At 36.0% G+C, this 18974-nt stretch overlaps 3 protein-coding genes across 3 annotated transcripts in view; 1 reads left to right on the top strand and 2 right to left on the bottom strand.

The window, feature by feature from the left end:
- The first annotated feature begins 125 nt into the window (after positions 1-125).
- tmem138 (transmembrane protein 138) lies at positions 126-6072 on the top strand. Its single transcript, XM_032582491.1, has 5 exons — positions 126-330; positions 792-1247; positions 3122-3293; positions 4775-4850; positions 4924-6072. Exons 2-5 carry the CDS (start codon positions 1120-1122, stop codon positions 5034-5036), a joined length of 489 nt encoding a protein of 162 aa, XP_032438382.1. The 5' UTR covers positions 126-330; positions 792-1119; the 3' UTR covers positions 5037-6072.
- Positions 6073-6576: 504 nt separating this feature from the next.
- Positions 6577-8272, bottom strand: tmem258 (transmembrane protein 258). The gene is made up of 4 exons (XM_032582501.1): positions 8150-8272; positions 7739-7848; positions 6830-6958; positions 6577-6735 (listed from the first exon to the last, which is right to left on the bottom strand). The coding sequence occupies exons 1-3, from the start codon at positions 8150-8152 to the stop codon at positions 6832-6834; spliced, it is 240 nt and encodes a 79-aa protein (XP_032438392.1). The 5' UTR covers positions 8153-8272; the 3' UTR covers positions 6577-6735; positions 6830-6831.
- Positions 8273-8543: 271 nt separating this feature from the next.
- Positions 8544-18974, bottom strand: part of myrf (myelin regulatory factor) — a 26370-nt gene continuing 15939 nt past the window's right edge. The window contains 22 exon segments of the mRNA XM_032582329.1: positions 8544-10200; positions 10231-11412; positions 11562-11636; positions 11743-11848; positions 12592-12654; positions 12764-12857; positions 13029-13259; positions 13341-13415; positions 13512-13544; positions 13547-13578; positions 13741-13824; positions 13918-13986; positions 14089-14171; positions 14283-14355; positions 14454-14614; positions 14699-14808; positions 14955-15063; positions 15396-15596; positions 17223-17328; positions 17418-17528; positions 17609-17685; positions 17929-18124. Of these exon segments, the coding sequence (XP_032438220.1) occupies positions 11332-11412; positions 11562-11636; positions 11743-11848; positions 12592-12654; positions 12764-12857; positions 13029-13259; positions 13341-13415; positions 13512-13544; positions 13547-13578; positions 13741-13824; positions 13918-13986; positions 14089-14171; positions 14283-14355; positions 14454-14614; positions 14699-14808; positions 14955-15063; positions 15396-15596; positions 17223-17328; positions 17418-17528; positions 17609-17685; positions 17929-18124 (2170 nt within the window). The 3' untranslated portion in view covers positions 8544-10200; positions 10231-11331.

Raw genomic sequence — 18974 nt, 5'->3', positions numbered from 1 at the left:
CTACTACTACTAATAATAATGACAACAACAATAATGCTATGCTCAAATTAAACTGTCGCTCTTTTGATGTAATTCTTTTTTATGTATTTACATGAATTAACTTCTGTTGTTTTATTTTTTCTTTAAGGCAGTTTCACTTACTATGTTTATGTTGTTACATAAATGTAACTTGCCCTCGCTTTGCTGCCATTATGGTAAAAAAGAAGCGTTACCATGGAATTACGGAAATGCTTGCGATACTGCTGAAAAGGGCTGGGGGATGCGTTAAGAGATCATCGTTTTGGGGGGAAAAGTAGAAAGAGGTGAAATGAAGAGCTACTTTTACTTCAGGTGAGTAGGCAACGACCATTTTCTTAAACTCTGCTTGTATAACAGTCGATGTAGTCGTAAAGGTGTGTAGATTTTGTAGGAATCCCGCACTGATCCGTCTCCGAGATTATCCGCTACCAGAGCAAAACAGCGCCAGACAGTCTTCATTAGGGGAATAAAAGCAGGATAGAAAAACAACAGCAACAAAACAAGAGATTGTCGTCGTGCCCGCGTAAATTTAGTTCGCCCAGAGCCATAATCCCAGCAGCGACCTTTACACATGCCTGCCTGTGTAACAGCATGATGACCTTAGATGGATGGGTTTACTTCTAATTTAGCTGTCTGAGGCAGAGGAGCTCTTACATCAACTCCTCGTATCGGTGGAGATTTCCACGAAACCCAGGATGTTATGTTCTGCTGGAAGTTTTGCATTACTCCGCAACGTTCCTGTTATTTTACAACCTCTGTTTTTTTCTTTGTAGGTGATGCATTCAAGGGGATTTTCTACATGAAGGATGCCATCATACAGGATAAAGCATGCTCAAGTACCAGAATTTCGCTGACAGTTTGGACAGACCTGTGTCCTCAGATTTCTTTTATCTCTGCCCAAAAATATTTCAAAGCATTTGTTTTAAAAAAGCAACCAAGTAAATTATGTGAATGGACTATTTTTCCACTTTGTATAACCACATGGACCGTGTTTTTGTACTGAAGAATGTACGAGGTTCATGCTGAGGGAATAGATCTACTAGTCAGAAGTGTGAAGGTAACCAGCCAAAGGAAAAGAGGACTGTGAGGATCGGGTCAAAGATGCTTCAGACTGGAAACTACTCACTGGTGCTTCTAATCCAACTGGTTCTGCTGGCCTATGACCTCTTTGTTAATTCCTTTAGTGAACTTCTGAGAGGAGCTCCTGTCATCCAACTCGTGCTTTTCATGTAAGTCACAGAATATGATAACGTTTTAGATATCATCTAGATTAAAGTTAAATAGTGGTAGATATGAGAGATGCAAAGATAAGGCTTTTTTGACCAATACGATTTCTGAGATATTTTTTATTTCTGAGCTGCCAAATCTGATTTTGAATGATTTGCTTTTTTGTTAAGAAATTATAACACATAAAGAAAAAAAAAAAAGACTTGTATCTGGGTCTTTGAGGTTGTAATCAAACAGAAAATGAAGGGACTTAAAAATTCCAATTTGTACATCAAACCACAGCCTTTTTCCCTATGCCTGCCACAATAACACATTTTGCTTGACGATAAATTGTCCCAGACGTTATTGTGATAAATGATAATATTGTTCTTTTTAGACTATTTTCACATAATGTAATGCGGCATAATAATGCAAGGTCCGCCCTCTTAAAGATCAGTAATCTTTAAATTCTAACAAATATTTAACTCTGGAACTGGCAGATATGTTAAGTATCCAAAATAAATAAACAAAACAACAGAAACGGAAAAACAAAATGAGTTATGAAGTCTCTGTTAACAAAATTGTCCTTCAAAAAAGGGCTAGCTGAGACCAATGCACCAGAATGAAGACTTTTTGGTAGAAAGAGAGAGAAAAAAAAGCTAAATTATGCAAATGGTAATTATCGAGCTTGTTTTATTTTATCATGCAATTAATTGATTTATTTCTTATTGTGACAAGCCTATTTGTCCCTAATTTATACCTGATTTTTTTTTTTTCAAAAGCAACATTTCCTTAATAGTTTTTCAGGATTTATCAGTAGTCGATCAAGGGAAAATAGGCAGAGTCTTAAATGTGACCAATTGATTGCTGCATCTGTTGTAATAAATATATTGGAAACCATACAGTTGGTTTTCATTTAATTGTATTAACTGGAATACAGTTAATACAATTAACTGTATAATTAACTGTACAGTTAATACTGTATTTCAGTTAATACAATTAACTTCAATAGAAAGTAATACAGAATTTAGCTCTACACACAAGAAAAATAGTGTCCGATGTGAGAAAAAAATCACAGTTCAGTTTTTTTTCTTGATTCCTGAACTTTTTAGGCATTCCAGAAATTATACCTCTGTCATATATTTTAGTTTTTATCTTGACATTAATTTATTACTGGCTTCTAAATTCCATGTGTTTAAGGAACGGTTCATTGAAATTTTTGTCTTAACTGAAGATGTTTCAGGAGTTTCTTCAGGAACTGAAGCAGCCTTTTAGATGAGAAATCCAGTTTCTTAGATTTAGTTTATTGTTGTTGCACAAAGACACAACAGTTAATTTGGCAACGAAATGTTGTTTGGTTGCCAGAGTACACAAAAAAATTACTGAAAAACTATAAATAAACTATAAATATATACAGATATATAAAAGTCATGTTGCGGATGATTGATAATCTGCGCCAAATTTGCCGGTGGGTAAAGTTCTTAATATGATTATTTAAAAGATCAATAGTTCTCCTTGTGCCAACTTATGTGGTGTTTCTCAATTTAAGATAAAAATATGATTTGATAATATTTAATTCCACGATTGTCTAGGTCTACCAGGGTTTTAAAAATAGTATGTAGCAAAATTAGTGTAAGAACATCGAGTGATGCTGACCTGCCCCTCCTCCACCTGGTGACCAATTGAGCACCATCCGTCATTCTTATTAAGACTGAAGGCTCTACCCAAACATAAAGCTTATTGTTGTGTTACTATATAAAGAGCAGGACAGGAAAGCAGTAGATTATTTTGTTCAAGACGCCTAGCATAATCAGTGACTGGAAAAAACCCACCGCATGTACTTGTCACCAGACCAAAATCAACACCCCGAATAAACCAACAAAAACTGTGTTTGCAGCATCCAGGACATTGCCATCTTGTTCAACGTCATCATCATCCTCCTGATGATGTTCAACACCTACGTCTTCCAGGTCGGCCTTGTGTCTGTGCTGCTGGGCAGATTCAGGGCTCTGCTCCTTTTCTCCGCTCTCTACCTGACCCTCAGCATCTGCTTCCACTGCTGGGTGTTGGTATGCTCCGGCCTTCACAGACAATTGTGTGCAAACAGAAACTCAAATTAAGACATGTCTGTCATTACTTCTACACTCTTTCAATGTACAGCGCTGTGAAAAAGTATTTGACCTCTTACAGATTCCTTTTTTTTTTTTGTCAAACAATTTAAAATTTTCAATACAACGTTCAGTTTTAAAATGATTTAATTTATTGAGGAATCAACTCAACCACAATTAACCACATTTTCCAGGAAAGCCACATCTGCCTGATTACTGGCCCAACCAATCAAGAAATTACTTGAACAAAAACCTGTCTGACAGCATGAAGTAGGATGTGGGTCAGGAGGTAGGGGTTCATGTTGTAATTGGTGGGTTGCCAGTTTGAACCCTGTTCCATCTGTCTCAGTCACTTTCCTGTTGTATCTCTGGTCAGAGGTGGTGCCGATTGAGTGGCAGCCTCTATTCTGTCAGACTGCCCCAGTGGTTACAATGTAGCTTACCACCATTAGTGCCACTGAACTAAGCCAGTGACTGATTGTAACGTGCTTTGGAGTCCTCTGACTTTATAAAATGATGTACAAGTGTCAACCCCTATATCATTACCATTAAAAAAATTGCATCATCCTCCGATGACAAGGTTTCCAACAAGTGCCAGGCCTCATCACTCGAAGAAATAATCCAGAAACTCTTAAGCTGTAAACCTGATGTTTGCCAGACACAATCTGTTTATTAATCAAAAACAAAAATTTAATGTAACAGATGTGTTAAAAAAACAACACAAAAAATGTGTTATTACCTTTAATGCACATTTTGTGTAATTTTAACACTCAATGTGTTAAAATTTACACAACATTGTATGTGTTGAATATTTTAACACATACAGTGTGTTAATCTGTTTGTCAGACAGAATTTACTCCCTGCTGACATCAGATTGTATAATTCCTCTCAATGACAGTTTCCAGTATTTTTTTTCTAAAATGGTTTTCAAAAAGTTTTTTTGGTATTTATAACAATTTTTATTTAATCTAAAAAACACAATTATTATTACTGTACTGTAGGATTTAATGACTTTTATAAATGATGCAGTACTAAAATATTTTTGTTCTGCATCTATAAACTTATGTATCTATATTTCATAATATAGAAATAAAAGTAGGTTTGTATATTTACTCATCTTCACAACTAACATGCATTATAAATTTAGATTTTTTTATACAATTGTTTGCTAAAAAATTCATACAATTCTTCAACATTTACAATAAATATAATTAGAAATGGCTAGCTGTTTAAAAGACTCATGGATGGCACAGCCGATTATAAGCCTTAGGACACAATTCCTTTTTCATATAATGATTAAGTTTGTTTGGATTACTTTTTCCCCTAATTCAATGAAATCATCATTGAAAAACAATCTTGAAAGATCTGTAATGGGGCAAATACATTTTCACAGCCCTGTGTAATTGCTTTGCATTGTGAGCGTTTTATCATTTTGCTCCTAGAACCTAAGATGGCTCGACTCGAACCGTTTTGTGTGGACAGACGGTCTTCTGGCTCTCTTTGTTTTCCAGAGAACAGGTAATTAATTCGGATAAAACAGATACAAATGCAGTTACTCTTGGTTTTCCTTACAGCTTGTGTCTGTTAACAGCGGCTGTGTTGTACTACTACTTATACAAGCGGACAGCAGAGCACATGGGGGACCCGAGGCTGTATGAGGACTCTATGTGGCTGCGTGATCAATTTGCCAGAGCTCGTCAGTGACAACGGGACAGTGTTGAGAGAAACAATAAAGGCTCCTTGTGGAAACTGCCATCTGACAAGACTGGGCATGCGCACCAGTGACTGATATCTGAATGATTTCCTTAGATTTTATGCCTGTAATGTGTTGGACTCTGAATTGCCATTGAGCAGAGATTGAACTCACACTCTGTTAGTGAATGACTCAAAGTTTCACAGTTTGTTTTAACTGGCTCCTCAAAGTGAGGCAGATAGGCAGTTAAATGGTTTACACTGGCAGGCAAGCCAAGGATGGCACATGTAGTATAGTATTAATCAGGATTGAGCCTGTTAATCTTTGTGGCCTTTTATAAACAATCTACTACACACTTACTGCAAACGAAAGAATGAAAAAAGTTTGGCCTGCCTTAATTCATTTTATGTTTTGTACCCATCAACTCTAAGATGTAGACCTTGTCCATTTGGTAGAATTTTATTATTTCCCTCAAAGAAAGAAATCAGATGTTTTTTTTTGCCTTAATAAAATGTTAGCCTGTGCTGTTTACATTGTAAAAGTGAGTTAAACAAGCCAATTTCTATGTGAACTCTGTTGGGTTTTTAGTTGGAATCTTTGTATTGTGTTCAATGTTTTTTTTATTTATTATTAAATAATCCTTGTCTAATTACAGTGTAATCCTTCATTAGTAGGCTAGTCAGTATTATCCAGGAGACAAGGTGAAGCAGGGCACCCTATTTTTAACCCAAAGATTAATCAGGGATTGAGGCTTTAAGGTGCCACTAGTAAAACACACCACAAATAGCCTTCAGTGTGTCAAAAAACTTACTATTCTCAACCTGGTTAAAGCTGTGAAGTAGTTCAAGACAGGTAGTATCGTTTGTACAAGACCATTACCACTGTTTTGCAAACGTAGTTATCCGACTATGTCCAGTTAATATAACAAACTTCATTTCTTTATGCAATTGTCCAAAACAAAATGGAGCTTAATTGTGAAGAGGGTAAAAAATTATACATGGTTTTTATATTTATTTCTACAAATAAAAATGCGAAGATTGCTGTGCATTTGCATTCAGTAGAAACAATTTAATACTTCATAGAACCTTTCACTGCAATGAGGAATTATTATCTTTAGATGAATATTAGTGATGTTTATCTAAAAAAATACATCTTGCCTCTTCTTTGCCATGTAGCTGAAACTTAAGTGAGATTAAAGCCTCCATGATGGCAAAATTGTTAGCACTGTTGCCTTGCAGCAAGAATGTCTTGAGTTGGAATTCCAGGGCTTTTCTGCGCTGTTTGCATCTTGTAGAAATATTCTGGCATTAGGAGTGAATGACTGAAGGACATCTTAACAGATTTTTAAATCTGAACTCTGAATTACTTTATGACTAATTATCTTTTAGCTAGACAGCCATGCCAGTCTATTTCAATTAAATTACAGATTTAACAGAGCATGAGTTATTGTTGTGCAACATGACCCTTCTTTAATTCCTAACCTGTCTACATTGTATTATTAAAATATTAGTAGAAGAATCACACTCACAAGACTTAAAGAACCACACCATAATTTGTACAAATCCCCTTTACTTGTGAAATGAAATCCAGAGTCCTTGTGATTCAAATAATATTGTCAGTGCCATCAAATTAAGAGCCAGAATCTTGTAAGTGTTGTGATGGATGTTCTTTGTCTCGTTGGAATGTGTGATGTTCTTTTGACTTAGCCACCTAAAACAGCAGGAAAACAGATACAATTCAGTTAAAAGTGCTTAATAAACATAAACCTCTATTAACAATGTAAAAGACAAGATATTGCATGTACCTTCATACGTAGATGCCAACCCACAGCAGTAAGAAAAGCACACCAAAGCCCATAAAAAGTGAAGCCACCAGTGAGATAAGCAGCTCCTTGTAGACGTCCCTTGTGTATTTTGTTGATGTTACTTCATAACTGATGAAAAGTTCAGGTAAACTCAGACAGAAGCGCGAAAATAAAATAATCCTCTCTCAAGTCTAATACACATGAAATGGGCTGATGAAAGCATTAAAATAAACCCACTAATTAGGCTTTTTATTCTAATTTTAATATTTGTATTTCCTCAGTTTGTTTTAAATGTCCATAATTATAATTTTTTACTGCCACAATATGTCATAATTCCATTTCATCACTGTAAGGCCAACATAATTCATCACAACATTGGGATTTTTAATGACATTGAACCTGTTGTACTGGCAGAGAAATGCTTACTCTTCCAATTGTTTTTTGAATTTTATTTTTTTTTTGTTTTGGCACAAGCTAACAGTTCTATGCTGTGCAATTATTGTACAGCATAGTCTATTTTTTGTGTGTATCCTGACTTTGTTTTTTCAATGTCCACTCTACATACCCCAGCTGTGAGTTTGATTTCAAACATTCATATACCAAAAGTCCAGTGAATTTATATGTCATCATATATTTTTGTTCAGTCCCTGAAAATTGTGTTGTGTCTATAACTCTGAAACACTAAAACTCTGCTATTTTCCAATCAATATAAGAGATATTTCAAATTACATTATTCTTTTTTGACACAAGAGTTACAAGTTATAGAAAATTTAAGTTGCCATATATAGGGCAATATAATCTTGACCCAGAAGAATCCACAGGAGACAATGCGCATTTAATACTCTCATGTCCTTTATGCTGTGCACAACGGACAGTATAAGGTACTGTAACAAACCAGCGGAAGGATACACGAAGAACCAGGCTGTGAAGAACATTCCGATGGCCAGTAGGACCACAGTGAGGTGGGGGAACACCGCTGGGTTCACCGGGCTGGTGTACCTGGTCATGGCCTCTAGTTCCTGCAGCCACAGCAAACAGGAAGCCCACACACAAGCAGTTTAAAAATACTGAAATTTATCAAAGTAACGCAACATAAAAACAATTTCCGGCTTTGGTAAGTGATACAAATAATCTGAAGACATTTAATGACGTGCTCAGCAACGTTTGCATGCTTGCTAGCTGCTCCATTCAGAAAATATATTGATTAATCGGGGAACTAGAATACAACGTGTAAAGATGAAGCTAGCAAAATATATCAAGGTTGCATGTATAAAAGCATAATATGATATACATTGAGTAATAAATATCGTAATTCATTACCATTTTGTGACGAAGCGAGATTCCCGCAGCTACTGTTCGAGATGAAAAGGCCACGTACTGGTTACTGCTTCCTGGTTTTTTTCTGGACGTAGGGATGACGTCATTACGTCAAATTACTTTTTCCCTCATGTTAGCCTTTCAGGAAAATTTGCCTTTCGAATCTCTCGGTGCTATGCTGTATACATTTTGTTCGTTATTTGCTCTGTAAATTTTTACCTAGTGATTTACAATGAAATAGTCAACAATGAATCTTTTATTATGTGTGTTTTGCCTGTGAGACAGAATTCAGGGCATACCGTACTATTTTCTTCCTAGAATTCTAAATGATTGACTGCCATCCAGTGGACAGGATGAAAAATGATCTAGTAAGTACCAAGAAAAAGGAGACACATTTAGACAATGCAATAATCAATTTATTTGCTGCATGTAATCATAGTATTACAGCGTATTTTTGACCCAAAAAAAAGCTTTAATAAAAAAATGTTTAAAAGTAGTGATATTATTCCAGGAAATAAACTTCATTCTTATGCTATTCTTCTTTTTCAAATAGATTTAAAATTGCAAATGTGTGCCCATCTTACCCTAAGTTAATATATTATTGATAAAAAAAAAACAGAAAAAAAATAAAGCACATCAGATAAAAAGGAGGTATAAAATGATGCAACAGAATAATATGGAATGCAGTTCTACCTTGGGAATCTGACATCAGCCTCATGCATTGGCTGAAGCAAAAGCAGTTCATATATATATTTATATACAGTGACAAAAGTGCTACAGTGGTTTATGCTAACTGGTGCTTTTTAAATAGCTAAAATAGTACCCTCTACCCACATGAGTACAGTGAAAGAATCACACAGTCTACATTATAAATGCTATAATCTCTGTTTGATGGCTGTTCTTTCCGTTCTTTGCTAGTTATCTTTGAGTTACTTTTTTGCTGTTGTTTTTCCTGATTATAGATGTTTTAAACACACAACACATAACAGTTTTTAATCAACACATTATGTCAGAAAAATGTCAAAAAGATATTAGAAATAAAAAAGAAAATTAAAAACAAGAAATCATATAATACAGATGTAATAAAAAAAAAGCTATCACTGCATAGTCTTAGTTTGTTTAAGGCATGGGGAAAATGTTTAATAGTGATCCAACAAAATACACAGAAGAGTAAAACCAGTGCAAAATTTTCAAATTTATCATTGCCCTTTCAAACACTCAGTTCCATGATCCAAAAGGTAAAATACACCAGAAGACATCTAACCTCAAAGCCATGATGTAGTACTTAGAGAAATGATTGGACACTGCACCTGAAATTGCACCTGAAATTTGCAATTATACCAATTATACCTCACCAGCATTGTCCAGTTAAAAAAGTACAGTGTAAGCTATTCCAGTGTTGGTGGACATATTGTCAGTAAAAGACTTTTGTTCCTCCGCCGCATCCTAAAAGCAACAGTGTACCATCATGTTTGTTTCCAGTGATTTGTTCTAGTTTCCAGTTTTATTCTACACAAATATCTTCCAGTAATTTTGCACAAGACTTGGCTCAGGGGTCTCATCTCATATTTCCACTACACCTTTCTATAAGGAGCAACTTCAGCGTAGCCAAATGCATAAACATTTTATAATGAGTCATTCAGTGTTATAACTCCAAACAGTGTTTAATTTATTTTTTCCATAAAGATGAAGTGGACAGTGTAGATGCCAGTAGCAGCCTCAACATGAAGCTCCACTGTGGAGACTAAAGATTTACCAGTGTTCTCTAACTGAGGTATATTCAATACCTAAGGCATATATATTTTTGGCTTATGCTATAGCTGGAAGACATTTTGATCAAATGTAAAGATAACCATATATTTTTGGATATTGCTTGGATCATGAGCGCTACAATATTTAGTGTGTCATATTGCAGCCTCCATAATTACTGGCAGCCCTGCTAAAAATAATGTGTAAAAATATAGAAATCTTTCTTGCAGTTCTGTAATCTCACACAATTCTTAAAAAAACATTTCAAAACATTTACTCAGTTCCAAAAATAATGTTTTTTGGAACTGAGTTCCAAAAAAACTCAGTTCCAAAACTGAAATAATACCTTTTAATGAAATCACCAATGGAGACTGCAGCAAGTCTGCTATAATTAATTAACTAAATTGAACGCTACTTGGCGAGCTAATCAGAAGGTTTAGGAACTATAACTTTAAGAAATGACTTTTTGTTTTCAGCATGACCTCACAAGGAGCCCCATTGCTCCTAGTCACTACATACAAAAACAAGAGAACATTTCTCCCCCGTATTGATCATCTATTTATAGAGAAATAATAATAAACAAATTAAAACAACTTAAGCTGCAATCAAAAAGGCTAAATGAGAATACATTATCTTGCTACCCCCCCCCACAGAAGCAAGATGGTAAAGGGCATAAAATATATTCAAAATAAAATCTCCGTAGCAACAACAAATCAGTAACACATGATAAATATTTGTAAAGCCACATAATGCCCACTGTTTAGTGTGACAACAGATCTACACTGTTGTTTGCCTGGTCATCTTCCCAAGGCCTTGTTCGAGTGCACATCAACATAAACTGTCCGAATTTCCAGAATGTTTTGAGTAAAATCCGGTGGCTCCTGTGAAAACTGATAATGGATCATCATTGGTACTTTCAGTAGTTTAATGATCCAAAACAGCACCTGAATGCAATTAAAAAAATGTGGGATGAATTTAAGGGAGCAGATCAAAATGTAATGTGGAAGTTTAGACTAAGTAAAAATATGATGCAAAGAGTAACGCTTAAAGGTCCCTCTGTGTGTAATTGGTTCACACATTGCCATGAATACATCTTTTGGCATGAGAGTTTCTTTCAGTCTGAATCACACACATTTCACTCCAGAGCAATCACAACTGAAGTTATTTTCTGGATTTTTACACATTTTGAACGAAGGGTGCCAACAACAATGGAGGGTGCTGTACTCCAGTGATCACAGGAATCAGGAATCACTTACTAAAAATTAATTTGGTACAGATTGCAGTTGGAACAGTGGTAAATTTTGTTCATCGTGAAAATCTTTAAAATTATATACAGTAATAAGGAAAGATCATTCTATCATACAGTCTGCATCCAGAACCACAAACAGGAAATACATGATGAAGTGTGAAGAAACAGGCACACATCAACTTCCTCTTCACACACAGCTGCTTTGAATCAGAAAATGGTAGTCAGAGTGCAATGGGATTTTTTCTTCTGTGGCACAACTCACTTCTCCCTGTCAACAAAAAAATGAACAAATATATTAAAATCAACACAATCATAGAAAATCAAACTTATTCCACAAGATTTAGAAAATTGAGCAAATCAGATGACAATTTTAGTATCTGAGTGAGTCCCTTATTTTTCTAGGTCAGGTTTACTCACAGAGTGAGAGACACGGAAGTGATAGGTGACGTCTTGGAAAGACGAAACGGGTACTGACCAGAGGTGATGAGTCCCCTTAGAAACAAGCAGAGATTTTATCCATGACACAAATAAGTAATGTATGCTGTGAAAATATAAATTGTTTATATAAGCAATACTGATAATTTTTGGTCAGATATACCTTTGTAGATGCACTCTGTCCACTATAGAGCTCTGACTCTGTGTGGTTGGGACATAAACGTCCTTTGGTGGCTCCACATTGTTTCACCCATACACTATTTCTTGACCTAAAAAAATAATAATTTCATTATATTCATTACCAATTACAGTGCTCTATAATATAGTATAGAAACTACAGGCCTTTAAATAAGAACATTAGCATGCATGCATGTATCTTCTAGTCAAAGAGAGAAAGACAACAAAAAAAGGTTAATGATGGTAAACAAAATCCAAATCACGTTAATAAAATCAACCCAAAACAGAACAAAAAAATAAATAAAAGTACATTTTGTTAAACTAAAATGTGAAAGTGAAAATGTGGGGCAAAATGGCCAGTACTAAACTTAACATTATCAGAAAAATTGTTCCGCTCAATATGGACCTAGTAATGTAGATGTTTTTTTTTTAAATTTTTTTTACTTGTTGTAGCAGATACCTCTGAAATTAGGGTTTTAATGAGCTGAAAACACCATGATAAAATAAAATTTAGTAAGTTATCATAATAGCATAACAAGGTTTACACTTTTTATCACTTGAGAAATGCTTGTCCTTGAAGCCGTCATTAGTAACTCAAAAAATCGGAAGTCAGAAATCTTACTGTTACAATTGTATTTGGAAGATATAACAAATGATAAAATAAGTGCAAAATCTTATTTATGAGATTTTAATCTCCTAGAAAATAAGGCAAGGAAAAAATATCTGGAAACACAAAATAATGAGATCCATGACATTTTAAGACCTAATAGAAACCCTGCAACTATGATTAAACAATGACATCATTTGTGTTATAGTGCACCCATACTATACTTACATCATGTGTAGTGTAATTTGTGGTATGGAATGATTTTTTTGTCCCCTAAGTGATAGAGTGTAGCTGTGGAGGGACACAAAACATGCATTAATAAGAAATATTGAAAGTCATAGCAAAAATATCTATATATGTCCACCAATAACCAAGAATTATTATTATTCTAATTTCAGACCTGCAGCTTTTCGCTGACTCACAACTTTGTGAGGTGATTTCTTGGTTTGTCTCCACAATGTGAACACTTTTTAGAGACGGAGCTGTCACTGTTCCTGTGATGGAAAAACAAAATGTATCATGTTCTCTAAGCCAGACTTATACCGTCATACATTAAATACACAATCTTGACTTTGTGGTCATTAAACCCAATGCTTCATATTATTTGTGCACTGCCTGCTAATGTGTAGAGAAGTGTCATGGCTGGGTTGTGGTCATGCAGGTACCTTTAGCATGCAGGCTGCGTTGTCTCCGTGGTGCTGGCTGTTGACCTGGAGGCAAACGGTTGGTGGTTCCCACTCCCTCTGCATCTGGGGACACAGGTCTCTTGGACTTGGCAAAGTACATGGGTGCTGATGTGTGGCTGAGACGGTTCCTGTTGTGGCCATCTTTGTCCATTTGCCTGGACTTGGCCTTTTTAACGATGGCACCAGGAGTGGGAACTGGGATGCTCAAACCTTGAGAGGACAGATAATTCATCTGTACAGTGAGCATGTCTGCTGTGTAATATGAGTACATGATATGTTAATTCTTCTCACCAGATGTGGATTGGTTACTACTCAATGTCAGAGTGGTTGCTGATTGGTTGTTCACAGCTGTAGTTGAACAGCAAGCTATTGATGTTTAACATAAAAGGGAAAAAAAACAACATAATCGAGCTTAATTCATTAAGCTGAATAATTTCACAATCAAATTGAAGTCGATAGTACCTGGTGCAGGTGTGGTAGAGACTGAAGTTAAAGATTCTTGTGGGATGATTCCAGTGCAACTCTTGACCTGCACCAATCAGAAACATACTTTAATGCATTCCAATGATTTATATTATGACCATATGTGGTACATAATCTCATTTCACACAAAACAGAAACAGCTGAGCAATTTAAGTTAGGAATGACAGAGCTCAAGGAAACTTAAGTTGTAGAAAAGCTGGCAGTGTACCATGTGCAGACAGGCGGACAGACATTTATAGTAGCAGTGAAGATAGGCATCCATGAGATGTAGAGAACACAAGAAGAAACATAGCTACAGGAAACAGAGACATAGTTAACAGAATCATTTTAAAAGTAGAAATGGAGAGATGTGGTAAGCTTGTCTCTGAATCTGAAAAGTGCATACCCATCTTTCTCTGTGATGGCTCCTCTATGGTGAAGAGTAAGAACGTAAAGGACTGACATCGAAATGACACTGCAAACAAACAAGCAAACACGCGAGACATAATCAAACCAGATGTATGCATAACAACTTTCATGTACCCCCATTACTGCACCTGAAACCCTGCGTACAAACCTGAAGGCCATGACAATAAGAAGAGCCAGGATGATTCCCTGTATGAACCTCTGACTGATGCAGCCCTGATCAAGAGGTGAGCTCTGGAACAGGCAGATTAAACACAATAACATCTGTACAAACTGCAGTTCACCAATATATAGGTAGTTTTGCAAAGCACTGTATAACTTAAAAACTATAATTCAGTCACACACCTTGCTCCCAGGTTTGACTGTTTTTTTCTTGAGTGGACCACTTCCTGTTCTGCTAAAATAACTTCCCGACTGGCTATAAAGACACACAAAAAATTGTTTTCATAGAGCACATGGCACATTTTAGATGGACCTATGCCTCAAAATTAAAAGGGATTTGTGTTTCTTTCTCACCTCACTGTGCTGCCGCTCACTGTGCTCTTCATGCTGTCAAGGCGCCGCAGCTTGGCCAGTTTGCGGCTCCAGCGCTCAAGTTCATCTATGCGAGTCTCCAGGTTGTCCGTCAACTTGCAGAGCTCCTTCACAGCTCCAACATTCTCCATAAAGATACGCTCCTTCAAAAACAACAGGACACAATCAGTGCCAAAAATATATAGAAGTTCTGCTTGTTTGAAAATGTATTTCTGTACAATCCTTACCTTATTGACAACTAAGAGGTTGGGAATAGTTTCTCCATTGGCACAAACGACATCACCTCCTTCCTTAACAGCTTCAGGAAGGATCTGCTGAACTTCCTGAGCAATGACACCTGTATGGAGAGAAGTAGAAGTATAAAGAACATCAAGAAGATGTGACAACATGTAGATGATGAAAAATGCACAGACATATACTGTATTACACATCGTACTAGGAAGATAAAGCTGCAGAAGCAGAAATAATTTGTGAAATCATTACCTGTATCTGCCGTGTTCTCTATGCCCACAGTCGCAGCAAACTCAGGTTTGTATTGGTAATGAACCAGCCTCATCTGAGAAATCCGTTTCAAATTGTCTGTGGTGTTAACCTAATGAAAGATAGCAGCACTGTATGAATACAAAAAGTATGATGCAGAAAGGAGCTTTATATGAGAAGTGTTAAAACACTGTTTGAAATACAGAAAAAAACACAATGCAGTTACACCATCTAATATAACAGGCATGATGTTTTAAATGGTGAACTTTTCATTTTTTATTTGATATCAGAATAGGTAACGAAGCAAAGATAACAGCTAAAAAATACTAGGAAAATTATGTAATGCTAAAGAAAACAGAAGAAAGTTTCACAACTTGATAGATGAAAGGTCGGCAAAATGTGTAATAGTCCCCCCCAACCCCTCCCCCACACACTCATCCTGACCTCCTGGACATTTTCTTTTGCTCTGATGTCTGATGGATGGACAAGGGATCCCATGACTTTGACGTTGCCGTGCACAACGAGAGCCTCATCTGGACGGTCTGTACTAATGCCGACTCTGCCGTGGTGGTACACAGAGTCTGCCAGCTGCCCACGCTGCCACAGAACCTCATTATCACTTTCAAATTGGCCTGGGTTGGATGCCTGTCGCAAAAAAATCAAAGGAAGAGGTACACTGGGAATCAGATTCACATATTAAAAAATAGCAATGTGGTACACATTGGAAGTAAAACACATATTTGGAATATTGTGCTTACAGTCATGGTAAAAAAAAGTATGTCCATCTTACATTTTGTAAGAACAATCTGGCCTTTACTGTGTCCTGAAGACATTTAAATCTAGCCTTAAATGTGTAAACCCCAGTACAATATATATTTGATCTTATATATTAAGAAAAATATGAAAAGAAGAAACACTGGAAAACCTACAGCTCAGAAATCATAGCTTCATACAAAACCCCAGTAATTAAATGAGATTTTTTTTAACCATGGTTGTGCTTGCTTTATATACATTTTTGATTATCACAGCTACACATTTTTACATAATAAAAATCTTATTTTAACATCACAATGATAAAAGCAAAATCTCCAAAACAAGTAAATGCTCTTGTTACAAAAAAGACACATTATGTTTCTCTATCTCATGCAGTTATGATAAATAATTGTATAATAAATACAACAAACATTGCTGTCCAGCAAAAAGCTTTTGTTTGAAAATTTTAGATTTCATGTTTTAAAGGGCAAATGTTAAACTACTTCAGACTCAGGAAATCTATGAATTTCAATTGACCTTTCTATTGTTTTTAACAGCAATCCACTTATTAAACCTTGTTTTTGGAGCCACTTCTCTAAAAGTAGCTAATTCTTGTGATTCACAGTTTTCACAGTTTTTCAGAGAAATATAAGTGTCTGTGTAAATCAAACAAGAATGCTGATCAGAATCGGAGCAGAAATTATATTTACCATGATTTCTAGTTTTTGTAAATTATAATTTAGGCCATGAGTGGTCATTCACCACTTTGGCAAACTAGCCTGGGCTTTCCACAGACCACTTTTAAATTCGGGATGTGGTGCTGGTTTGTTAGATCTCCAAACATTTTTTTTTTTTCAGATTTTCGTCTTCTCACTTGATAAATCAAGTCTGATAAAGTCTTTGCCTTTCTGAGCTCATAGTCAAGCTAGAGACATTGTTGTTGCTATTTAGACAATTTCTTCCCAGATTTTGGACATATAAATTAATATAGCAATCCAAGCTACGAGTCTGAACATAATTGTTGTAAGAAGTGGTGATAAATGTCCTTTAAGATGAATTAAAGGACAAAGGACCATGAGAATTTAAAATAGTGCTTAAGAATACGCAACCGCATAAATGTTTTAGATTAAAATTTTTGTTACCACCAGCTTTTTATATACTTATATTTGAAACTGTGCTCCATCTCTTTGTTCATGCCATTATTTGTTGCATCACTGCTGACATAGTCAACCTTCAAAGTTTGCAGCCTGTAATTTGGACATACCCTGCGTCAACAGCAACACGTTTTGCTCCTAAAATAGAGAAATTCTCTGAATTCTCTTTTTACAGGACAGCAACATCATGTATTCTTTCATCATTTGAGCTCTGGGGAACAATTTTCTTTTCAAAATGTAAAGGTAAGAACATTCAGACAGGTTAAAGGAATGGAGAGCATGAGGTTAGAAAGGGCCAAGGAGCTGATCAATAGAAAAGTTTCACATTCACACGGGATATGATTGCTGTAAGAAGGAAACAGACATGGCCAGACGTTACCCTGACGATGATCCTCTCAGACACATGTGCAGCCACAGTGTAGCTCTGACTGTGGGACTGTGCATGCAGGGCCACTACCAGCATGAAATACCTGCAAAGATTAATGCAGTCAAAAACAAGAGACTCCTAAGGGTCATAAATGTGTCCAAATATTTCACATTTATGCAGCACACTTTCTACCTCTGATCAGGATTCGGTTTGCCCTTCTTCCTCATGTTATTTGCTGTGGTCTCGCTGAAGTGGAGTCGTCCTACTGTAACTTTGGTGACCTGCTCAGGGGGCAACGTGACCCTGGCACACAAAGACAAATATAATGATGGCATGATTGAGCTCATGATTGTTTCAAAGTGATTTAAGGAGCATGGACTTACAGCACTGGCTTGAAAGGCCTCTTGCTGCGGTCAGACTGTGACTGTTCCACACTGATCGATTGATTCATGGCTTCCACCTGCCGGCAAAGAACAAAAATTGAGTACTTAATAAATACACACCCTTACACTCAGTGTCAAATTAAAGGTGTGAGTATTTTTCCATATCATTATTCCTTAAAGACATTCATAAATCTACAATTTATAGAATATGGAAAGTAATAAATGTCAGGTTGTCCATCATCTAAGGACCTAATCAAGCCAAGTTGGTACCATACATACATCTGAAATCATGCTTTGACTGTCCAGCATGTTTCCTTCACCTTCACTCCATGTAGTTTGAGATAAAAGCAGTCTATGGGCTGCAGGCCTTCATTCGTCTTGATATATTTAGGGTCTCCAAGCATCCCGATATACACTGTGACCTGGAAGTGGTTCTTCTTCTGGCATACAAAGGCATCGTCAGCCAAGGAGAAGTTGAAGCCTTTGTCAGCATCAACGCGGTAGGTTGGCATCGGTCTAAACAGGGAAGAAGAAAATCTGCTGAATTTACAGGTAATTTTCACAGAATGTACTTGTTACTTTTTTGTAATTAAGTTGCACTTTAGTAGGTTAAAGGTGACTTTCTTTTTATTATTTTATGTAAATCTATATGTTACTTTCAGTAAAATAAAAAGCTACTTTCCAAGAATTTATGAATTATGTTTCCAGAAAATGCTAATTATTTTCTTTCAGCTTAAGTAAATCATTCTTTAATATTGATTTTAAAAAAGTACTAATTCCCGTGACAATTATTAACATATTATAAGTGAAAAATCTGCCAGTGGAACTAGTATTTTTATCAGTATTAATGAATTATTGACTTGAAACGAGTTCCTAAAGCTTAAGAGTTTGTTTTGTCTTATTTCAAGTGTACTAAAATACTTGCACTAGAAACTAGACCAAAAATGCTTTTCTATTTTTCCCGTGTAGGAAAATATAGGTTTCATTATACAAGTTCAGAAAAACTGAGCTGTACAGCCAGAAAAATCACAAGCTATCAACAAAATTTTATATTTTTAAGCATTAACATGGCTATTCATCTGTATCCTTCTGCTAATTGGAGGTCACCTCAGATTAAACGTTCCCTTAAAATTTTGTAATTTTGAAAAAGTCACTCCCGTATATTTTCATAATTTAAGCATTGTGTGCTTAGAGCTTCAATGCTCAACCAGGTGGTTTTGATAACATATCTCAAAGGTCCTGGGAGTTCATTCCAACCTCCCTCCCTATCTTGTTTGGCACTGCAAAAGCACAACGAGGTGCAATACATTTTTTTCCCCCTTTATCCTCGTCGACGGTGTCTGTCTAAATTGAAACCCTGCTCTTG

This window comes from Xiphophorus hellerii, chromosome 2, assembly GCF_003331165.1.
Source record: "Xiphophorus hellerii strain 12219 chromosome 2, Xiphophorus_hellerii-4.1, whole genome shotgun sequence".
NCBI lineage: Eukaryota > Metazoa > Chordata > Actinopteri > Cyprinodontiformes > Poeciliidae > Xiphophorus > Xiphophorus hellerii.
The sequence above is the reverse complement of the archived record's forward strand: the minus strand, read 5'-3'. Positions and strand labels throughout refer to the sequence as shown.